Source organism: Fimicolochytrium jonesii (assembly GCF_025526975.1).
Source record: "Fimicolochytrium jonesii strain JEL569 chromosome Unknown EV422scaffold_9, whole genome shotgun sequence".
Lineage (NCBI taxonomy): Eukaryota > Fungi > Chytridiomycota > Chytridiomycetes > Spizellomycetales > Powellomycetaceae > Fimicolochytrium > Fimicolochytrium jonesii.
The window spans coordinates 409,203-426,854 of NW_026515676.1; the positions used below are offsets into that span (position 1 = coordinate 409,203).

At 53.4% G+C, this 17,652-nt stretch overlaps 7 protein-coding genes across 7 annotated transcripts; 3 read left to right on the forward strand and 4 right to left on the reverse strand.

Annotated features, from left to right (window-relative positions):
• The first annotated feature begins 31 nt into the window (after positions 1-31).
• Positions 32-1,652, forward strand: EV422DRAFT_431253 (uncharacterized protein). Its single transcript, XM_053067174.1, has 2 exons — positions 32-216; positions 307-1,652. Exon 2 carries the CDS (start codon positions 411-413, stop codon positions 1,518-1,520), a length of 1,110 nt encoding a protein of 369 aa, XP_052926267.1. The 5' UTR covers positions 32-216; positions 307-410; the 3' UTR covers positions 1,521-1,652.
• A 365-nt stretch (positions 1,653-2,017) lies between these two features.
• EV422DRAFT_619530 (uncharacterized protein) lies at positions 2,018-3,764 on the reverse strand (the record flags this gene model as incomplete). The annotated part of the gene is made up of 2 exons (XM_053074069.1): positions 2,018-3,344; positions 3,703-3,764. The coding sequence occupies 2 exons, from the start codon at positions 3,762-3,764 to the stop codon at positions 2,018-2,020; spliced, it is 1,389 nt and encodes a 462-aa protein (XP_052926268.1).
• A 695-nt stretch (positions 3,765-4,459) lies between these two features.
• EV422DRAFT_566860 (uncharacterized protein) lies at positions 4,460-5,305 on the forward strand (the record flags this gene model as incomplete). Its single annotated transcript, XM_053072482.1, has 1 exon — positions 4,460-5,305. One exon carries the CDS (start codon positions 4,460-4,462, stop codon positions 5,303-5,305), a length of 846 nt encoding a protein of 281 aa, XP_052926269.1.
• A 290-nt stretch (positions 5,306-5,595) lies between these two features.
• EV422DRAFT_615182 (uncharacterized protein) lies at positions 5,596-7,332 on the reverse strand (the record flags this gene model as incomplete). The annotated part of the gene is made up of 3 exons (XM_053073944.1): positions 5,596-6,420; positions 6,494-7,004; positions 7,076-7,332. 3 exons carry the CDS (start codon positions 7,330-7,332, stop codon positions 5,944-5,946), a joined length of 1,245 nt encoding a protein of 414 aa, XP_052926270.1. The 3' UTR covers positions 5,596-5,943.
• Positions 7,333-9,509: 2,177 nt separating this feature from the next.
• On the forward strand, positions 9,510-11,578 carry EV422DRAFT_431520 (uncharacterized protein). The gene is made up of 7 exons (XM_053067175.1): positions 9,510-9,825; positions 9,896-9,916; positions 9,979-10,144; positions 10,213-10,252; positions 10,316-10,338; positions 10,415-10,877; positions 10,940-11,578. The coding sequence occupies exons 1-7, from the start codon at positions 9,601-9,603 to the stop codon at positions 11,382-11,384; spliced, it is 1,383 nt and encodes a 460-aa protein (XP_052926271.1). The 5' UTR covers positions 9,510-9,600; the 3' UTR covers positions 11,385-11,578.
• Positions 11,579-13,198: 1,620 nt separating this feature from the next.
• Positions 13,199-13,998, reverse strand: EV422DRAFT_505878 (uncharacterized protein; the record flags this gene model as incomplete). Its single annotated transcript, XM_053068519.1, has 2 exons — positions 13,199-13,628; positions 13,667-13,998. 2 exons carry the CDS (start codon positions 13,996-13,998, stop codon positions 13,199-13,201), a joined length of 762 nt encoding a protein of 253 aa, XP_052926272.1.
• Positions 13,999-14,772: 774 nt separating this feature from the next.
• On the reverse strand, positions 14,773-16,413 carry EV422DRAFT_495467 (uncharacterized protein; the record flags this gene model as incomplete). The annotated part of the gene is made up of 3 exons (XM_053067817.1): positions 14,773-15,142; positions 15,216-15,650; positions 16,169-16,413. Coding segments are annotated over 3 exons (1,050 nt in total), but the record flags the coding sequence as incomplete, so codon positions are not given.
• Between the last annotated feature and the right edge of the window lie 1,239 nt (positions 16,414-17,652).

The window sequence follows — 17,652 nt, forward strand, 5'->3', positions numbered from 1 at the left end:
TGCTCGATTTTTCTCATGCACGTCTTCTTTGGCAGTGAGAAGCTAACATTCACCGCCTGCGACCTTTGGCCATCATCTCTCGCTGCTGCGCATGCTTATAACAGTTTAGTTTGCAAGCCATCGTTGTTTACACAGCGCACAGCCTGTAGTCTTCTCGGGGTTGCTGTCGCACTCCGACTCCCGCTTCTATTTGCGAACGTCAGCCTTTTTGTTCTCGTACGTTTCTGGGTCCTGTTTTCATGAGCGTGGTTGAGCGAAACCACACTTTGCCGTCGTTTCGCTAACGATGTTTCTTCCATGGCGTAGTCACTGCCCGGTTCCGACATTCGATCACTGCGCACACTCTTGGTTCTGCTCGAAAGTGAACGCAAACGCTCTGACCGAACCGCCGCGGAACGGACAGTAACAACATGGCTCAGTTCACACTCCCTCCGGAGATTATCCTCTTCATATTCGACGAGGTTGACCACAGTACAGCAAAGCGTATGGTCGAAGTTTGCAGAGAATGGCATGGGATACTATTGCGACCGTTATATCAAGATATCTTACTGAAAAATCCGGCGCGCTTTCTTGGGCTCTTCACCACGTTGACCCAGTTTCCGGAACGCCGCAATTGGATCGTCAGTTTGGTCCTCGAAACTCTCCCAGGCCCTGAGGAGGGCCCTGTCCTCTGGGGTTATTCTGATACGGCATTGGCAACCGCCGTGCTTCGAATGTGCGGACCTCAACTGGAGTTCGTAAAGCTTAAGCTTGAGAATAAGAAGCTTGATGTGCCGGAAGACGAAGATATACAGGAAGACGAAAGAGAAACTCACGAACAGCGGTTTCGTATCTATTGGGACGCCAGAACTGGTCTCCTACAGCTGAAACTCGGCGACACAAATGGAAACCCGTATTTGATCAGTCTGGCTCTGGATATGATGTTCCTAGTGAGCGGTGACATTCGCGACCTTGAGATTATCAGTACTCAATGGCCGGAGGTTGGAGAGTTCAACTTCCCGACGCTCCCGCCAATGCCCAGGTTGGAACGATTGCTGACGATGTATTCGAACGCATTGCCCGTGTTTGCCAGGATCAAGGATGACGTGTGCCCGCTACTTCGCGAGGTTGTCGTATTTGGGGACTGGCAGGATAATGCAGAAACGCCATGGACGCTTCCATCTAGCATTCAACGTCTGCAAATGCTGGCCTCTGACTGGCCGCCATACTTTCCGCCATGGACTCGGCGAGACGCCAACCGGCTTCTTCGGTACTTCTGGCAAGATTCTGTGATCAGAAGACAGGAAGAGGACCGTAGGGAGCCGTTCCTGCTCGAAGCTCTTGAAAAGTACAATGGAGGCGGCAGACTCGAGATTATCTGCCTCAAAAATCAGCTCACGTCCCCAGAATTCATGAAGATGAAAGGAATCATAGAAAGCACGGGGAAGTTCGACCGAGTTGAATTTGTCAAGCTCGATAAGACGAATGAATTGGAAGAGCGTGCTAATCGCGAGGAAATGGGTGACATTGATTTCGATTGATGGGGATGTCAACGGTGGACGACAATAGGCGGCGCCTCGCGCCAACACCACGCTGCACTAAACTACACGACAGTCCTCGCATTGGGCATTGACTGGGTTACACTGGGCGGAAACGAGTTCGATTTAGGTGCTGAACAATCATGCGGGTCGCCAGCTAGAGGTATGCGGCGTAGGTGCAGGAATGCTTACGGCTTATTGGGTTCCGTCGTAGCAGTCAGGGACGGAAGGTGCCGGAATTGGAGAGTGAAAGTGGACCTGCTCAAATGTGCGACTCTGTACTACGCATCGGTCCCTTTTGTATAGTGTCATTGCTTGTTCGAGCTTTTCTGTATATACGCTCTTCTGCAAATGAGAGAACCTACTCTATCTACAAAGGGAAAGCGATACTACGATATCACGATGTGCGCAACAGTGGCTATGTACAGTGCGTACAAGTTGGAGTGAATTGAGAACCTCCACCTTGATGACAAAGTTGAACGGTTCTAGAGGGTCCTGATCTATTCCGCTGCCGCGCCGCTCACACTCACACGCCCGCCCTTGAACATCTTGGCGACCACCATCCCGATCCCGCCCAGTCGTGATGTTCGCCGCGGCTTCTTGAGCGCGTGTTTGGCCACGGTCTGCTTTTCCAGCGGCTGCTGCGATTCGTCCGTCGCTTCGTCTCGTTTGGCGATGTCTGCTATTGATGACACCACCGGATGCACTTCCTCCGTCTCGATGGTCCTTTCCCCATCCGGTACAACGGACAATCTGGCCTCCGGCTCCGCAAGCGCGAGGACCACATCATCCCCCTCATCCTCCTCGATCACCTCAGGTTCAGCAACCGACCCAAAATCCAGCGTAAAACTCGGCGCATGTTCCGACGTCCGCTCCAATTTGTCAAAATCCCCGTCTCGTAAATCAATCACAACCGGTAGCTCATCGAACGATACGCGGCTGCCTTTACTGCTCCCCGTGTTTCCGTAGCCAAACTGCGATTTCTTCAAAATCGCGCGGTGTTGGAGGTGCCGGTGGTTCGGGTGCCGCGGGAGGTGTGGGCTGGACGTGTTTGAGGAGGCGGAGGAGAGGAGGGAGGAGGTGGAGGGCGTGCGGGAGCGGATGTGGCGGGCGAGGGGGAAGGGGAGTTTGGGTGGGAGCGGTGGTCGGGATGTGGATAGTGGGTCGAACGCATCGGGTGGGTCGGGGATGGGTAACGTCCCGCCGGTTTCATCATGTCCACCGTGCTCCGCGGAACTCCCCAGCAAATCCAACTCCCCCAGGTCCAAGATCCCCCCGCCGCCCGCGCGCGTGTTCGCAGCCTCCACCTGCTTCCTCTTATACTGCTTCGACCATCTGAGCATGATATGCATGCGATTCAGCCGTTCCTCCTCGTCGGAGGCTGCTACGTCGTCCTGCGGGAGACGGGACGAGAGCATGGAGGCTATAATTGGGTCGACTACGGCGGGAGCGTCTGTTGATGTGGAAGCGAATGTGTCGGTGTGGTTATCGGGGTGGAAGGAAATGAACATACTGTTCATTTTGGTGTTGAGGAGGGTTTGTGGGCTGCCCGGTGGGGAGCTGGAGGCGTCTTGGTCTGCGTCGTCGCCTGATATGCTGACTTGAGGTGCGGGTCCGGTCACTATGTCCTCGGACTCCGCGTTAGCGTCGCGAGGGAGTGGTTCGGCTTCGCCCTCGGTGTAGGTCTCGTTCAAGGTACATGTCTCCGCCGCATCCTCGAGAGCGGACGAGACGCCGTACGTGCCCATCGGAGGAACCTTCCTCGAACAAAAAGGCGGGGCGTGATCAAGAATAGCTTTGCTCTTCGCGTCGCCAAATCGCTTCTTCCTGCGATAGCCAGAAAAACCACGAGTCACGGAAGGAGAGATCTGTACTACAGTCCGGTAGCGAGGCGCCTGGGGGGATTGTAGTGTCGATATACTCTCCAAGAAAACGCAACGAATTTGGGAGTGTGAAAGCAGGTTGTAAGTCCCTTGAGGTCCAGATTATTCCCGCCTCAAGAGTTCCGGCGTGACGAAGCTCCGAAGACAGAGGGTTGGTATTTACGGAGAGCGGAGGATCGGGCAGGATGGGCGGGGTGTTTATATTCGAATCCCGGCAATGCCATCCAACTCTTTGATGGCCCTCCTGATTCACCGAATTGATTGGCGAATGTCAGCTACTTGCATTGTGGCACCAAACTTACGACTGCGGAAAGTGTGACAGGATTTCCAATGTGGGGATTGATTGAGCCGGTATGCGGGACATATCAGCTGGAACCTTTGGGGGTCCAGACTCTGGCAGGAAAATGAAATGAATTACGGACATGAGAATCGGGTACGGGAGCACAATGTACGAGCGGGGCGCTAAACTGGTATTTTCTAATCAGCCATGCTGTCATCGTCGTTATCGGAAATAGAAGTGAGGCTTGGCACGATGCTGCGTCATTACTTGAGGATCCTAGCCGCTGTCGCTAGAGTGTAAAAAGCTTAAGTTTGTGCTAAACCCAGGCCCACGGTCCGAGAACGAGGTTAACCAAGCGTCATCTCCTGCAGGTGGATGCCGTTGGCAGGAGGATCGGGTCCATTGCAGAAGCTGGATCCGGAGAATGATTGATTCTCGAAGGCGAGGGACAGTAATGACAGGGCGGTAACGCGCTGTCGATATCGGAAGGTGCTTACTTGTCCACCTTCCTATCAGCCACAACTCCCGCCGTGAACATGCAACTGCCGCACATCAGCCCGTCCACCCACCCACCTTTGAACTCATGCAGGACTCGGGGTCCGGGGAAAAGCGGTGATTTCGGCGCTATATAAAAGAGCAGCGATACCTCCTAACTGCCCCTCTTCCGTCTCACAGAAACATATCCCCACTGGATATTCCACCTGCAACCCACACAGCTAAGACAAGCCACGAGAGATCTGAACATAGTGGATATGAACTCAAATCGACGCAATCCGAAAATGGCAACACATAGTACCATTCCAGAAGCGACTGCTGCCGAGACAAAACCGATACCCACATCCACAGCCGAAATGCCTCCCCGACACGTCTCCGATACATCCGATTCGGACGGCGAAGCGCACATCTGCTACGTCTGCGGACTGGATTTCCGGACTGAGCGCGAGTTCAGCGTCCACGTGAAGTCTCCCGAGCATTCGGAGATGGCAAGCGATGGAGCTGGGGGCTCCAGGAAAGGCGCTCCAGCAAGTTTTGGGAAGGGGATGAAGAGGATCATTGCGAATAGGAAGCGGGCCGTGGCCAAGAGGGCTGGGAAAAAAGGCCCGAAGGTGAATAGTGAAGCGGTGGAGGCTGAGGCAGCGCAGCGGGAAGAAGACGAGGTTGTGTACGCATCGCCATCAGAGGCAGCATCGGAGCAAGCTTCCGCACCATCACCCAACAACGACACCTCGACATCCGCCCCCACCTCCTCAGAAAATCGTTTTGTCTTCGGCGGCGCACCCCCCAAATCCAAATCCACACACGCCGTCTCAACAACCACCCACCTCCCCACCACCAACACCCACCGTCACATCCCAGCGGCTCTCGCCCAAACCCTCACCACTCTCCCCACATCCACGCAACGCACGCTCCTACAACACACCCGACAAGCCGAGCTGATCTCCATGGCGCACTTGCCAGCGTCTGCGTTGGTTCAGATTGCGAGAGATATGGAGGTTGCGACGAGGGAGAGCGCGCGGACGGCGCAGAAGGCGTATGCGGAGGGCGGTGTGAGGGCCAATTTGCAGCGGAATTTCAAGAGTATGAGCAAGGCGATGGACGCGGGGTTAATGACGACCAAGACGTGATGAGGTAGATAGTATTAGATGAACTATGGACTCCACGAACCTTTTTTGGATCTTGTAATATACCAACTTCTAGAACTATTGAAATTTGTATAAGAGATGCTGTGCCTGGTGTGATCATCGACCGCTCGTGTAATACATGTGTTTGAGTTCTGAATTCGCGGTACAAGACAATCCGACTATGGACGAGCCGGTACAATGGTTGCGGTGATGGGCGTTTGTATGAGTTAAAGCAGCTTTTCGGTCTCGCACTCCTGCAGTTACGATCTCACATGCCTTCGGCAGCTACAACGGGTTCTGTGTATCACTTTTGAAGAGGGACTCGCCAAAAACAATAGGATTTCATAGATGGTCGCCGGCGACATCGGGTGAGAGAACTATGAGCTGGGACCTCCCAACCTCTGTGGTACGTCTGCTATGGAATGCATCGGAGTGTAAAACGGCAACCACACCTCCGGTCATTCCATCCCGGCGAAACCTGGCATTGTTTTTTGTAAATGCCCCAGTTCAGCAGGGTACACACTATTAGGGCCTCCATATGAATGCGAATGATGACGGGGAAAAGGGTGTCACTCATTTTTGATGATGTCGCCGGGACCGAACTTCGTTCCAAAACAGTACTGCAGCGGTCGTGGAAGACGTCAGCGCGTAACCTTCTTGGCTGACCGCGGCGCTCGTTTCGAAGAAGGTGGCGGCTGCGGAGGAGGCTTTTGGGTTTTCGCCGTCGACGAGCTTTTCCCAGCACCGCTAGCAGTAAAGGCTTTCCCATCCTTCGCGTTCCTCTTCCGCTTCGTTCCCTTCGCTTGCGGCTCGGGATCCCACGGGTTGCTTCCGGTTATCAAGAAACGGTACATCATGTGCGGTTTCAAGAACTCCATCATGCTTTTGAGGTTTTCGAAAGGACGGGTTTGAAACCTAAGTTGGTGGTGAAGAAGGGCGCCGTACAGCGGATTGATGCCGGTAAGCAGCCAGGAAAGAGTGACGTGGATTCTGTCAATCTTGTAGCTTAAAGCTCGCATACGGAACGCTGCGTTTGGATCATCAAAGTCGAGGATCGTGCATTCGAAAGCCTGCATGTACATTGGTTCATCATAGGGTAAGGTGATCGTCAGCATCAGCTAAACAATAGAAGCACTGAAGACTCCCAAAAGGACAAAGGCGAAAAGTTTCTGCAACAGAATGGAGGCGTACCAATTCCTTGTAGCCGATAATGGCATGCGCAGCGTCAGCCGAATCTTTCTGCTTTCGGTCATTCTGATGCTTCTGGATAGCCGTCGAGAACCCGCTCAGCGAGGAATCAAACCGTTTCCCCCTCGTAGGCCTCCCGCTTGCATTCGTCCCTGACCTCCCGCCAAAAGCCTTCCACCCCACAAAGTCCACGGCTTGGGGTCCGCCATCCTCTATCAACACATCCACCTCCTCTCGGTCGCATGCGAGTCCCGTTATCGTTTTTTCACCCAAGATGACTGTGATTGGCGTGAAGGTGATCATATCTGTTGGCGGGTCGAATGCTACAGGAGCAAAGAAGCATGCGACGTTATGGAAGTCGGTTTCCACAAGGAACAGAGGAGGCGCAGTCCTATCGAGTTGGCTGCGATCTTCATATGCGTAAGGAAGCGTCCGGCTGAGGTGGGTGTCGACCAAGGCGTATGGGAAAAGACGGTCGCATACAGCTTTGACCGAGCGAGAGATAGGTCGCAGCCTGAATATAATTGAGACAATGGTAAGCATGGAGGAATCCCCACAATTGCGCCTTGCTACAGCGGAACGCACACCTCCAAACCGAGCGCCAATCGAGCACGCGGGCCTCCAAGACCAAGTCCAGAATTATGTGGACTGGCAGCGCGGAAGTGTTGCTGTAGCTCCTTTTCGAGTTTCGCCTGTTTGAGGGCATCTTCGCTGCGTATATCGGTTTCTCCGTATGTGCCTGTTCCACGGGTCGAAAAGAAGGGAGGAACAGAGGAAGCGGAAAGACGCTGGGAACTGGGGAAAGACGCATGAACATCTGGGGAATGCTCGGAATGCGACATCTTGGCCATTCCCCCCAGGAGGACAGACCGCCTCTCAGAACCAGTTACGACAGACGAGATATATCATGTATCCTCTGATACCCCTTTCGGAGAGAGCGCAGAGAGGTCTTTATCGGCTGCTTAACATCACATCCAAGGAAATCAAAGACTTTGTTCCCAAAATTACCGTCCGACAGCAAACGCGCCGGTCTCCCATCAAAACCGGATGAACTTGCGGGCATTGTCAGATGTGCGCTTTTCTGCACGCCCCATTCAGAATTTTCACCGGTCTGACCTATCATCTTAATCTGCCTACTTGACTACTGTGTAGCCGGGCAATTCCTACAATCCGAGGGCATTTCCTATAATCGTTCCCCAGCTCTGAAAGCCAGGTTCCACTAGAGATGCCCCTGATTCACAAGGCGATCCCACTTTTTGATGTGCTCGAGAATGTGTACAGCTATTGCGCGTTGCCGGCCAACCTTGAGACATAGAGGTCTTAGGCGAGACCCTCGAGTTACTAGGGACGGATTCGGGAGACCTTCTTCTGAGTGGCCATAGTTTCGTCGATCTGTGGGGCCTAGGTCAACACTGCCTTCCATATTCGCCCTGGGCCGAAAAAACCCAACCGCGGCACGAAAAGCGACTTTCAAGCTTCTATATCAACTGCTACATCTTCCGGCGTCGTCTGCTGAGGATGAACAAGTTGAGGAGGAGATGTAGGGAGCTGTTTTCTTTGTAGCCTCCCACCCTTCAACGTTCCAACCAACCAACCAACCAACCAACGTTTTATATCAATATAAAAGACAAGAAGTATTGTAAGCGCGGGGTACGAGCAGAGATTTCCCCACACGAAGGAACAACGGAAAACTCTGAATTGTTGGCAAAATAAGCGGGCTCCCACGTACTTCGATAAGGGTGAGGAGGCGACGACGGACGAGGAGTTCACTGATTTGTATCGAATGGCTTGGAGGCTGCTGAACGAGGGGCTGGAAGAGGAGGAGAGAAAGAAGATGAGGAGAAGATTATTTGGAAAGAGCAATGCGAAGGCGAAGAAAAGCTGTCCGATTCCGCAGAGGGAGGAGAACAGAAGCCAGATGGTAGACGAGTGATTTATCAGATTGATAGGGATATGTTACCTTCTTTTGGAGACTAGACCTTTCTTCGCTCATCTAGCGTTGAGGAGAAAAAAACCCTTTGCCTTTGTTGCTTTGCTGTTCAAGCGAACTATATGTACGCTTCGCACCACGAGGAAACTCGTTCGTGTTCAATTGACGAACGCTAAACGCAGTTCCTCTTGACGAACTGTTGGCAGGCATACACCAACGATGCGGTTTGTGGTGGGCCTGTAATGAGCGCAGACCCTAGGTAGTAGAAAGCAACCGCCCAGAATGGAAGTCACATCTGTATACCCAGTTTCCGTAACCACCGTCTACGGCTGTGGTTGTACTGTAATTGGCTCTGCTGTCAGGATAAGTAGCTGTCAAAGCGCGTCGGAGTTGCCTCCGAGGTTGAGATCGACGCGAAAACATACTGTAACATGTATTATATTCTGCTAGAGCACGCCGAGAATCCGTTTTCGAGAGGAATTGACTTTCACAATGGATTAATCTCATTTATGCTTCGTATTTATTCAGATTATGCAGAAGCATGAGCAACATGATTTCAAGATCTAGCATCTGATCATATGTATGCCTTAAGTGATAAGTGGAAGTTCGGGGATGATCCAATCATTTCCGGGTAGAAGGAGCATCAATGACAGCTGTAAATGGGCCTTGTCTGGACGACCCTTGTCATGCCAGTAACTCTAAGGTACTATCGCCCGGAATCGGTCTGCTTTGAGCAATGAAGACGTTGATAGAACTGGAAAGCGGAAACACAAGCACCGACGCTGAACCAACGACGGTATCCCCTTGCTCCTCCTAACAAAGCAAGCCCACCCCCAGAATGGCCATCGTACAATCCCAGTATCGGCTAGAAGGAGCATCAATGACAGCTGTAAATGGGACCCTTGTCTGGACGAGCCTTGTCAAGCCAGTAACTCTAACGGTAAAAAACTCACGAGTTTATATTTACTTGATCAGAATGGGCAACGGGAAACGGGAGGACATGTCAATTCTCATTGGCAGCGATGTGGTCCTCTACGCTGGCGCTCTTTCTTGCTTTAGAGCTCTCCTCGTCGACGGCCCAATATTGTCGCTCGGAATCCGTCTGCTTTGAGCAATCACGACGTTGATAGTACTGGAAAGCGGAAACACAGGCACCGACGCTGAACCAACGACCGCCCACATGACGTCCGAGCCTTTGATGATGGAAACCGAGACGGGTCCAGCAACCGGATCCGATTTCAATCCTGCAGCACTCGCCGCGCACCTAGGCGGTGGCTCCACGAAAAGCCATACGAATGCCCCGCTGTGGTGCATTCTTATCGTGGGTCAGCTCGCAATTTTGGCTGTCATTATTGTGCCTAGCAGCACGCTTTTCGTGACGAACGCGTATAGTACGGTTGAACAGGTGAGGGTTAGTCGAACAACCGCTTTCCAGACTCGGAAATGTTCTGACCGTTTCGCCACCCTCATCTCAGAATGCAGATGTCATTTTAGATGTAAGGCCTTGACGCACACAGATTTGGTATCAATGAGGATTCTCACATATTCCCGGGAACAGTTGACGATTTCCAAGTCATTAAACGAAATCTCTGCCACGTTAAATACCAGCTACATCGTAGCTCATAACTTTGGAAAACGGCCAAGCACCACGGCGGTGATTTTGAATGCTTTGGCAGGCGCCAGCTTGGAGGAACAAGTGACCCTTAAACAAGACTGGCCCCGCGGTAAGCTAGACTGTCCGCTTCCTTCTGAGCTCGTTGCGGACGCTGAGCGTACTCTTCGCGATGGACAGAGCTTGCGAATACTTTGGTAGATCATGCCAACATCGCAACGTGAGTGAATCGCACGACGTTCATTGATATCTGCTGATCCGAAACTAACCCGATTCTTGACAGCATTGCGTGCTTTGGAAACGGAGGTGAGTGTTTTCGTTTCGAGTTCCGTCTCAACCAAAAAATATATACGAATGATTGGCTTCTCCACAATAACTTCAGGACCGACTCCGCCTTTCGTTGTGCAAGTGGCCATGGACAAATGGGAGTTCCCCATCACTCCCGCGAGCATCGGCACCACTTATCCCACCATACCAGCCGATTACTACAGCCGAAGATTCTTCACTTACGACTTCATGGACAGTCGAACTCCCGCAGTCACATCTTCCCGCTTCCCCGGTGAGGTCGCGCCTGGCAACCAAGTGTACTACATGCATAACCTGGACGCAAAAGCCACACTATTCTCGCCGACGCTCCAGGCCGCATTGCAGAACAGCTCGGTCATAAACGCAAAGTTTCAATACTACTTCCAATCGCCCGATCCCGCCTTTCCGCAGCTCTGGGCGTATCCTCCGGGGTTGCCATATAACTATTCTGCCGATCCGGGGTATCAGTACATGCAAGCTGCATCGAGAGAGGGCGCAAGGAAGTGGACGGTGAACGGCTTGAGCAATACTCTCTATGGGTTAGTGGCGCGAAGATGCAAGCAAATTTGAGAGAGATGTCTGATAATGGTTGGGTTTACAGGACTGTCATGACGAACTTGTATGCCTTCAACGGGAGTCAGGCGTCTATCCCTTCGCACATGTGTGAGGCGGGCGGATCCATTGCTGATTCCCTCAACCCGCTCCTGGAAGCTTCCGTGCCGTCTGACAATGGTCTCATATTTGTGTTTGATACCACGCCGGCGGCCGAAACAGTGCCACCCTTGAAGCCTGGTCCCCTGATTGCGTCGTCCGTCAAAGACTCCGCCTTTAGAACCATCCTTCGACCGCCTTCCAGAGTGTTCGAAAGATGTGAGTTGGCTTCTGCATGCTTCATGGGCGGTGCGGTGCATGCAACCAAACTTATCCGTTCAGTTTACACCACGCCACTCAGTCATCGTACAAAGCTCGCCGGACCCACGCATATCCCAAATTGGCAACTTCCTCGCAGCACAGAACCCCGCCCTGACTCTGACAGGTCGAAATAAATACCAAGCCAAACTCAACGGCACGACGTGGTATCTCGCGACGCAGGAGCTCCGTCCGGACGACGCGGGCACTCTCTGGCAAGTCGTGGTCGCCTTCCCTCGAAGCGACTTCTTCCACGGCATCGACTCGTCCATCCGCCTGAGCATCATCGTCATCGCCGTCCTCACTTCTGTCGGGCTGATATTCATCCTCATCCTGTCGTTCGCATTTACCATCCCGCTGCGCAGACTTGGCTATCGCATGGAAGAGGTGACACAGATGAGATTCAGCAGCCTGGAAAATAGGTCGCTGGAGGCCCGTAGTTTCGTGCGCGAGATAGGATCATTGGAAAACACGTTCCAAGTCATGGTTCAGGCATTGTGAGTGTTGATCGCTCATTTCAGCGGTTCTATTCTTACGGCGGCGTATCTAATCCCTAGCTCTTTTTCCTAATTAGCGCTGCTGGAATCCGCATGAACGCCAGCTTAACCACGAAGACCAAGTTCACCGCGACTCACGATCACGCCCCGCCGCATGACGGCGCAAATGATTTGGTTGCGGGCCTTGAGGATTGTCCGGGAAAGAGACGGATCGAGGACTACATATGAAAGGAAAACATGGTGGTCTGGTCCTGGTGAACGTTGGCGGGTAGTTTGTACAATAGCATCAAAAAGAGAGAGAGAAGGCCCGAGTGGGTTAGTTAACCCATATGCGCCTAACTGGTTTTCGCATGCCTGTACGAGCTTTATGTGCCGAAAGACCTCTCCTTGCGCTAGCAGAAGAATCGATGCCCTGAAAAGGGCTTCAAAGCACAGCCCACCGGATGTGACCGATTGCCATGGATGCATACGTGTGCTCCCACATAGCAGTTAATAGCCGTCAATCACGCGCAACGGCGACTCCCCAGTTTACGCCGTTGACTGATTTACTGCAAAGGCTCACTCGCCTGTTGTGAGGTCATCAAACTGGTACATGTTCCCAGGCAGGCCGGTCGGTGACTTCTGCTGGTCAGAGAGATTTGTAGTCCGAAGATGAGCAACTGGTTTATAGCAAGCGGCACAATGATTCTTCGCCGTCTTTGGACATTTACAGCACCGCCACCGGACAGTGCTCACCCTGCGTCCCTGACGTTGGAGGGTTCGGGATCGGACCTTCCAGTTATATGCTCGTCGCGTGCATCGACTCGCCTAGGATCATTCAAGTTGCCATTCGCTGAAGTGCAGTAATTGCCCGGCGGATTACTGGTGTTTGGACAGCGACCCATTGAACGTAATAAAACGTTTTACACTCTGCTAGATACCCAAGCCCGGTGTACTTCACTGTTCATACCCGTAGTGTACTTAACCTAGAACGTTGATCGTATCTAGATACAGCAATACCATCTTTCAATTTACCACATATTCCCGCCCTTTACACATCGAGGCCGTGGGGATACCGATGCAGATAAAAGCTCTTGGACCTACAGCATATGCCCCGTCCTTGCGCTAATTCTCCTTCATCAATCTCCGGAAACGTACAAGCCACCGGCGAAGTTGTTTCCGCAGGGACTTCATGGCGCATATCGTATCAGGCTTACTTTATTGACCAGGCCCGTTTGCGTTTCCACGAAGCACCGCAGATAAAGCAAAGACGGCGATGGTCAGCGAAATTATTTGATCAAGTCTGGCGTGAAGTTGCCCAAGCATTTTATTGTCTAGTACAGTAAGAGGGAGGTGCACCAGGTACCTCGAGAGAATGTAGGATGAGGAAAATCTAAGGTGGGATGTGCCTCTATGTAGCAATGATATTTGAGATTTGATTTCAGAACAGTCTAAGACCAATACGACCCCGACGTCTAGACTACAGGGAAAAAGATGCTCAGGCCGGCGGCCGCAGCTGCCGCGAGCACGCCCTGCGCTGCCCTGTTGCCGCTTGCGCCCGCGCTTGGTTGGACTGCGGCCGCGGGGGCAGGGCCGGCAGGCTGAGCCGGGACAACGGCGGATCCAGCACCGGGCTGAGTGGTTTGTACGACCGGCACTGTCGGCCTTCCTGGCGGCCGTTTCGGCCTTGTGACAACTACACCAGACGTGATGGTCTCGTTCCGAAGTCTTGTCGTCCAGGCGTAGAGAGGCAGCGACAGGGTCGGCACCTGCCCATCGCCGCACACACAGACAGCGGTGTAAGAGTCGTACGCAGTGAAGGTGCCGGTGTTAGTAGTGTTCAACGCGGTACACCCGTTCAAGCACTGTGCCCCAAAGAGGGCTCTAGCCCGCCCGCGATGGCGCCTACGGAAGGGGTGGAAATTGTATACCGGCGGAATCACCTGCTGTCCCGTGGTGGGTGATACGAAGGGGATGGGGATCGCGGTAGCGGCGCAGGCTTTGCACATTGTCGCGGCGAACGGGGCATCAACGGGACCAACGCAAGTGCTGCCAGTGGCGGCACTTCTGGGGCGGCCTGTCGGGCAGCCAGGGTTGATCTGAGCTTGCAATTGCTGACAGCGGCTTCGAAGGCTCGGCAGTATTCGGTTGTAGTGGTGTTGCTGGCGATAGGAGCCGTCTCGGTGGTGTTAGTGGCGGGCGTTTGGGCGAGGACGGCGGAGGCTTGCAGCAGGGCGAGCGTCACACCTACTGCAGCGAAGATTTTCGATGGCATTGTCGCAGGGATGTTCTTGGGGGTTTTTGGGGTTTCGGAGTTCTTCTTTGCTGATGCCTTCCAAGACGAAATGGCATTTGAATGCGTACTGGGAAGACGATGGGAAGAGGAGCAAGAGGAAACGTCGCCTTTATATACAAATGGGGAGGCCTCAGGTACCTTTTTGCAAGCCTCCGAGAGCCTCCGTAAACGACTCGAACCTTAATACCTTATATTACGTAGCAGGAGAGCGGGCCGAGGCTCCGAGCGCGATTCACATTCCTCCTTCCTCTCCTGCGGCAGCGTGAAGTTCAGCGGTCGGTGGGTCGCGTGGCCCATCGTGGCAGAGCGGGTAACTTCCGGCGGACGGTCGGAAGGATTGTGCAGTAGGTGGCCAAAAGTCCGGGTGCGACGGGTTCGCCAAGCCTCCGTGTGCAGTATTTGCAGTTGGGCTTGTTGGTTGCATCGGATGAGGAGGAAGGAGTAGAGGAGGAGCCTCTTGAGTCTTGAGGCGTCGTACCCGGACTTTTGGCCACCTACTGTATATATACGCTCGCCGCTGAGCACACTTGTCATACAATGAATGGTACGCCAGGACTGCCGCGGTGACGTTGACAATGAGGACTTCAGGAACAGAGCCGAGCTTCTTCGAGAGCTGCACGCATGCCGGACTGAAAACTGTTCATGTATCACTTATATATACAAGTTGCCATCATCGGCGACGCCTCAGGCAGAGGTACAATGATGTGGATGGCAGATAACCACCACGGAAAATGGGATGGGGTGAAATCTAGACTACCGGTTACGGGAGAATGCGTCTGGTCTGCGGCCATCAATGCCAAACACCACCGAGCGCACAATCGAGAGGAAATTCTTGGTGCTCAGGACGTCCCGATTGTGCACTCTCATCCGTAGTCGTAGTGGTTGTCTTCTTCCAGGAATCTCAAATGGCGTCCAGTCTTGGTTGATACATTCGGGGTTGGGGCAACCCACCAATCCGTGGACGAATTCCATTCTTCCCTTTCTAGCTTGCCACGGCCGAGACGACAGCCGGCGTCGGATGTTTTTCTTCACACGCCCGTGGCAGTCTGGGCACACGGAAGACGTTCGATACTCATCTAGCAAGTAGCATGGAATGCTGTTTCTTGCAAAGAGTGTGCGGAATCTGATTTCCATGATGATGAGTTAGCATATTATAATACACAGTAGGTACTACCAATGATAGTCTAGTCACTCACCCTTTGGTCTTTGATGACTCCTGAAAGCGCATGGTTTTTCCAGCGTCGCTCCAATCACCCAAGATGACCGAAAAATGCTTTCCATACAGGCGTCGCATGTTCTTGATGAGCTTGCTCTCAGACTTTTGCCGCAGTGAGAATGCCTTGAATCTGCAAGCGACGTGAATCTCATCCCGGTAAAACTCATCCAGGGCGGGATCTGGGATATGGATGGATGTCAGCCCATGTATTACTAAATTTGAAGACAGCGCATAATACATCATACCTGCATGTATGTGATCCACAATGAACGCTGAGAACACCTCGATGTTCATGCTCTTGTGCGACGGAATACGCGATTCCATCTCAGCGACGCCGGCATTGATCCTACGCTCTCTCATGTCTCTTTGAAAGTACCGCGACTTTGTCTCAACCGCCCGTTGATTGGATGTGTATCTGGTACGGGGTGGTGTTTTGTGAGTTTTGTGAGAATGCGGCAACAGATGGTGGGGATGGTGAAGGGGGGGGGGGGGGGGGGATGGTGGGACGGGGACGAGGACAGGGTTGAGGAGGGCGTTGATTGGGATAGCGGCGACAGTGGGGACAGCGGCGACAGCGGGGACAGCGGAGCGGGGACAGCGGCGACAGCGGGGACCGCGGCAACAGCGGGGATAGCGGAGCGGGGACAGCGGGGACAGCGGCGACAGCGGGGATAGCGGAGCGGGGACAGTGGCGACAGCGGGGACAGCGGCGACAACACATCCCATGCCGGTTGACCTCCCGCAAGCGGCGGTCGTGCTCAGCACAGGAAGCGTTGAGATCAGCGATGGCGGAAGTTGATAGCATAAAGTTGATGGCGTAACCAACAGCGGCGACAGCGGGGACAGCGGGGACAGCGGGGACAGCGGCGACAGCGGCGACAGCGGGGAGGGACAGCGGGGACAGCGGGGCAGTAGTAATCAACTGAAACGTACCTAAATGGCCGCTCCTTCTTGATGTCTCGACAGAACAAGAGGTCACGCTTGCCCGGATCAATGCTGACGATGTTTGGAGCCTCCCGTAGTTCGGCGATGTGGTGCTCAAAATACAGCTGCTTGACTTCTTCCCGCATTTGGGCCTTGCTGCGCTTCCGGGCCCGATGCCCATACTTGAGCCCTGGCTTCTTGAAGTGGATGGTAGCAGAATACCCGTTTGTGCTGATTGACCCATCAAATTTGAGACCAAGCTTCTTTCGATCCTTGAAGACCTTGTCCTGCAATCCGTCATTCAGTGAGGTGAGGTGAGTGAAATAAGCGCAGAGGGATAGAGACTTACATTCACGTTGAGAAACTGCCCCCACAGCGCCTGTTATGAATGGGCGGAGCCGATGGAAATAGAGGCGACTTGTGGTGCAGGTTGTTGACAGGTAATGGTATTCAGACCGAAACAAGAACTAGAACAAGACTAGGAAGAACTGGTGTTGATCTGCTGGGGGATCAGGAAGTGGGGAGCTCAGGGGAGGCGGCTATTTATGTTTTTCTGGGAAGGCTGGGGAAGCGTGGGGAAGCAGAAGGGTATGGAATGAGAGGGAAGCCAAGAGAAGCGCCAAGGGTGGGGAAGCATAGAAACAGAAGACTGGGGATGGGGTGGCTACGCTGAGGCTGTGGGCGGGTACGTGGGGAAGTATGGAGAAGGGTTTGTAAGCGCCGAGTGTTGGGAGGTGTGGCTACGTGCGGCTGCCTGGAGAAATGAAGGCAGTAGGCAGGTGTGGGGTAGCGCGGCTGCGTGCGGCTGCGAGGTTTGGCAGATGTCAGGTTTTGACAGGGAATTGACATTGACTGACTGTTGGGATGCTGTCATGAGGTAAGCGCATGGTATGGACGCGTCGTCCATAACATCACCCCCTCCTTTAGCCACGGCGTCCGGATGTTGTTTTGATGTTGGCAGGCTTTGGTCGGGGTTTGTCGGGGTACTTTTGGTGGAACTGGGCAACAAGCTCTTGACATCGGGCAAGGTGTTCCACTGGCTCCCATGTGTTCTCCGAGCTTGGCCAACCCTGCCACTTGATGAGGTACTGAAGGTGCGTGCGTCGAATACGGGAGTCAAGAATGTCTTCCACAATCCATTCCTCCTGTCCTTCGACTTCTTCTGGTGGGGTGGGTTCTGGCTCAGTTCGCTCCGGAATGGTGAAACGTGGTTCAAGAAGGGAGACATGGAAGACGTTGTGAATTTTGTAGGATGGGGGAAGCTTGAGGCGATATGTGACCGAGTTGATCTTCTCCGTGATTGTGAAGGGGCCAATCTTACGGTGATCAAGTTTCTGGGAAGGTCGGAGAGTCTTGAGATTCCGCTGTAAGAGCCAGACACTGTCCCCGGGTTTCATGTCTGGGCCAGGTGCCCTCTTAGCATCGGCAAAGCGCTTCATGCGTCCTTGGGCCTCCTTGAGCTCAGTGGCAAGCTGTTCATGGATTTCCTTGAG

Excerpts from the sequence above, each read along its gene's own strand:
- EV422DRAFT_431520 (XM_053067175.1), top strand. The coding sequence starts at position 9,601 with ATGACGTCCGAGCCTTTGATGATGGAAACCGAGACGGGTCCAGCAACC. Across the intron at positions 9,826-9,895 it reads CGTATAGTACGGTTGAACAG|AATGCAGATGTCATTTTAGA; the intron begins GTGAGGGTTAGT and ends CCCTCATCTCAG. Across the intron at positions 9,917-9,978 it reads ATGCAGATGTCATTTTAGAT|TTGACGATTTCCAAGTCATT; the intron begins GTAAGGCCTTGA and ends TCCCGGGAACAG.
- EV422DRAFT_431253 (XM_053067174.1), top strand. The coding sequence starts at position 411 with ATGGCTCAGTTCACACTCCCTCCGGAGATTATCCTCTTCATATTCGAC.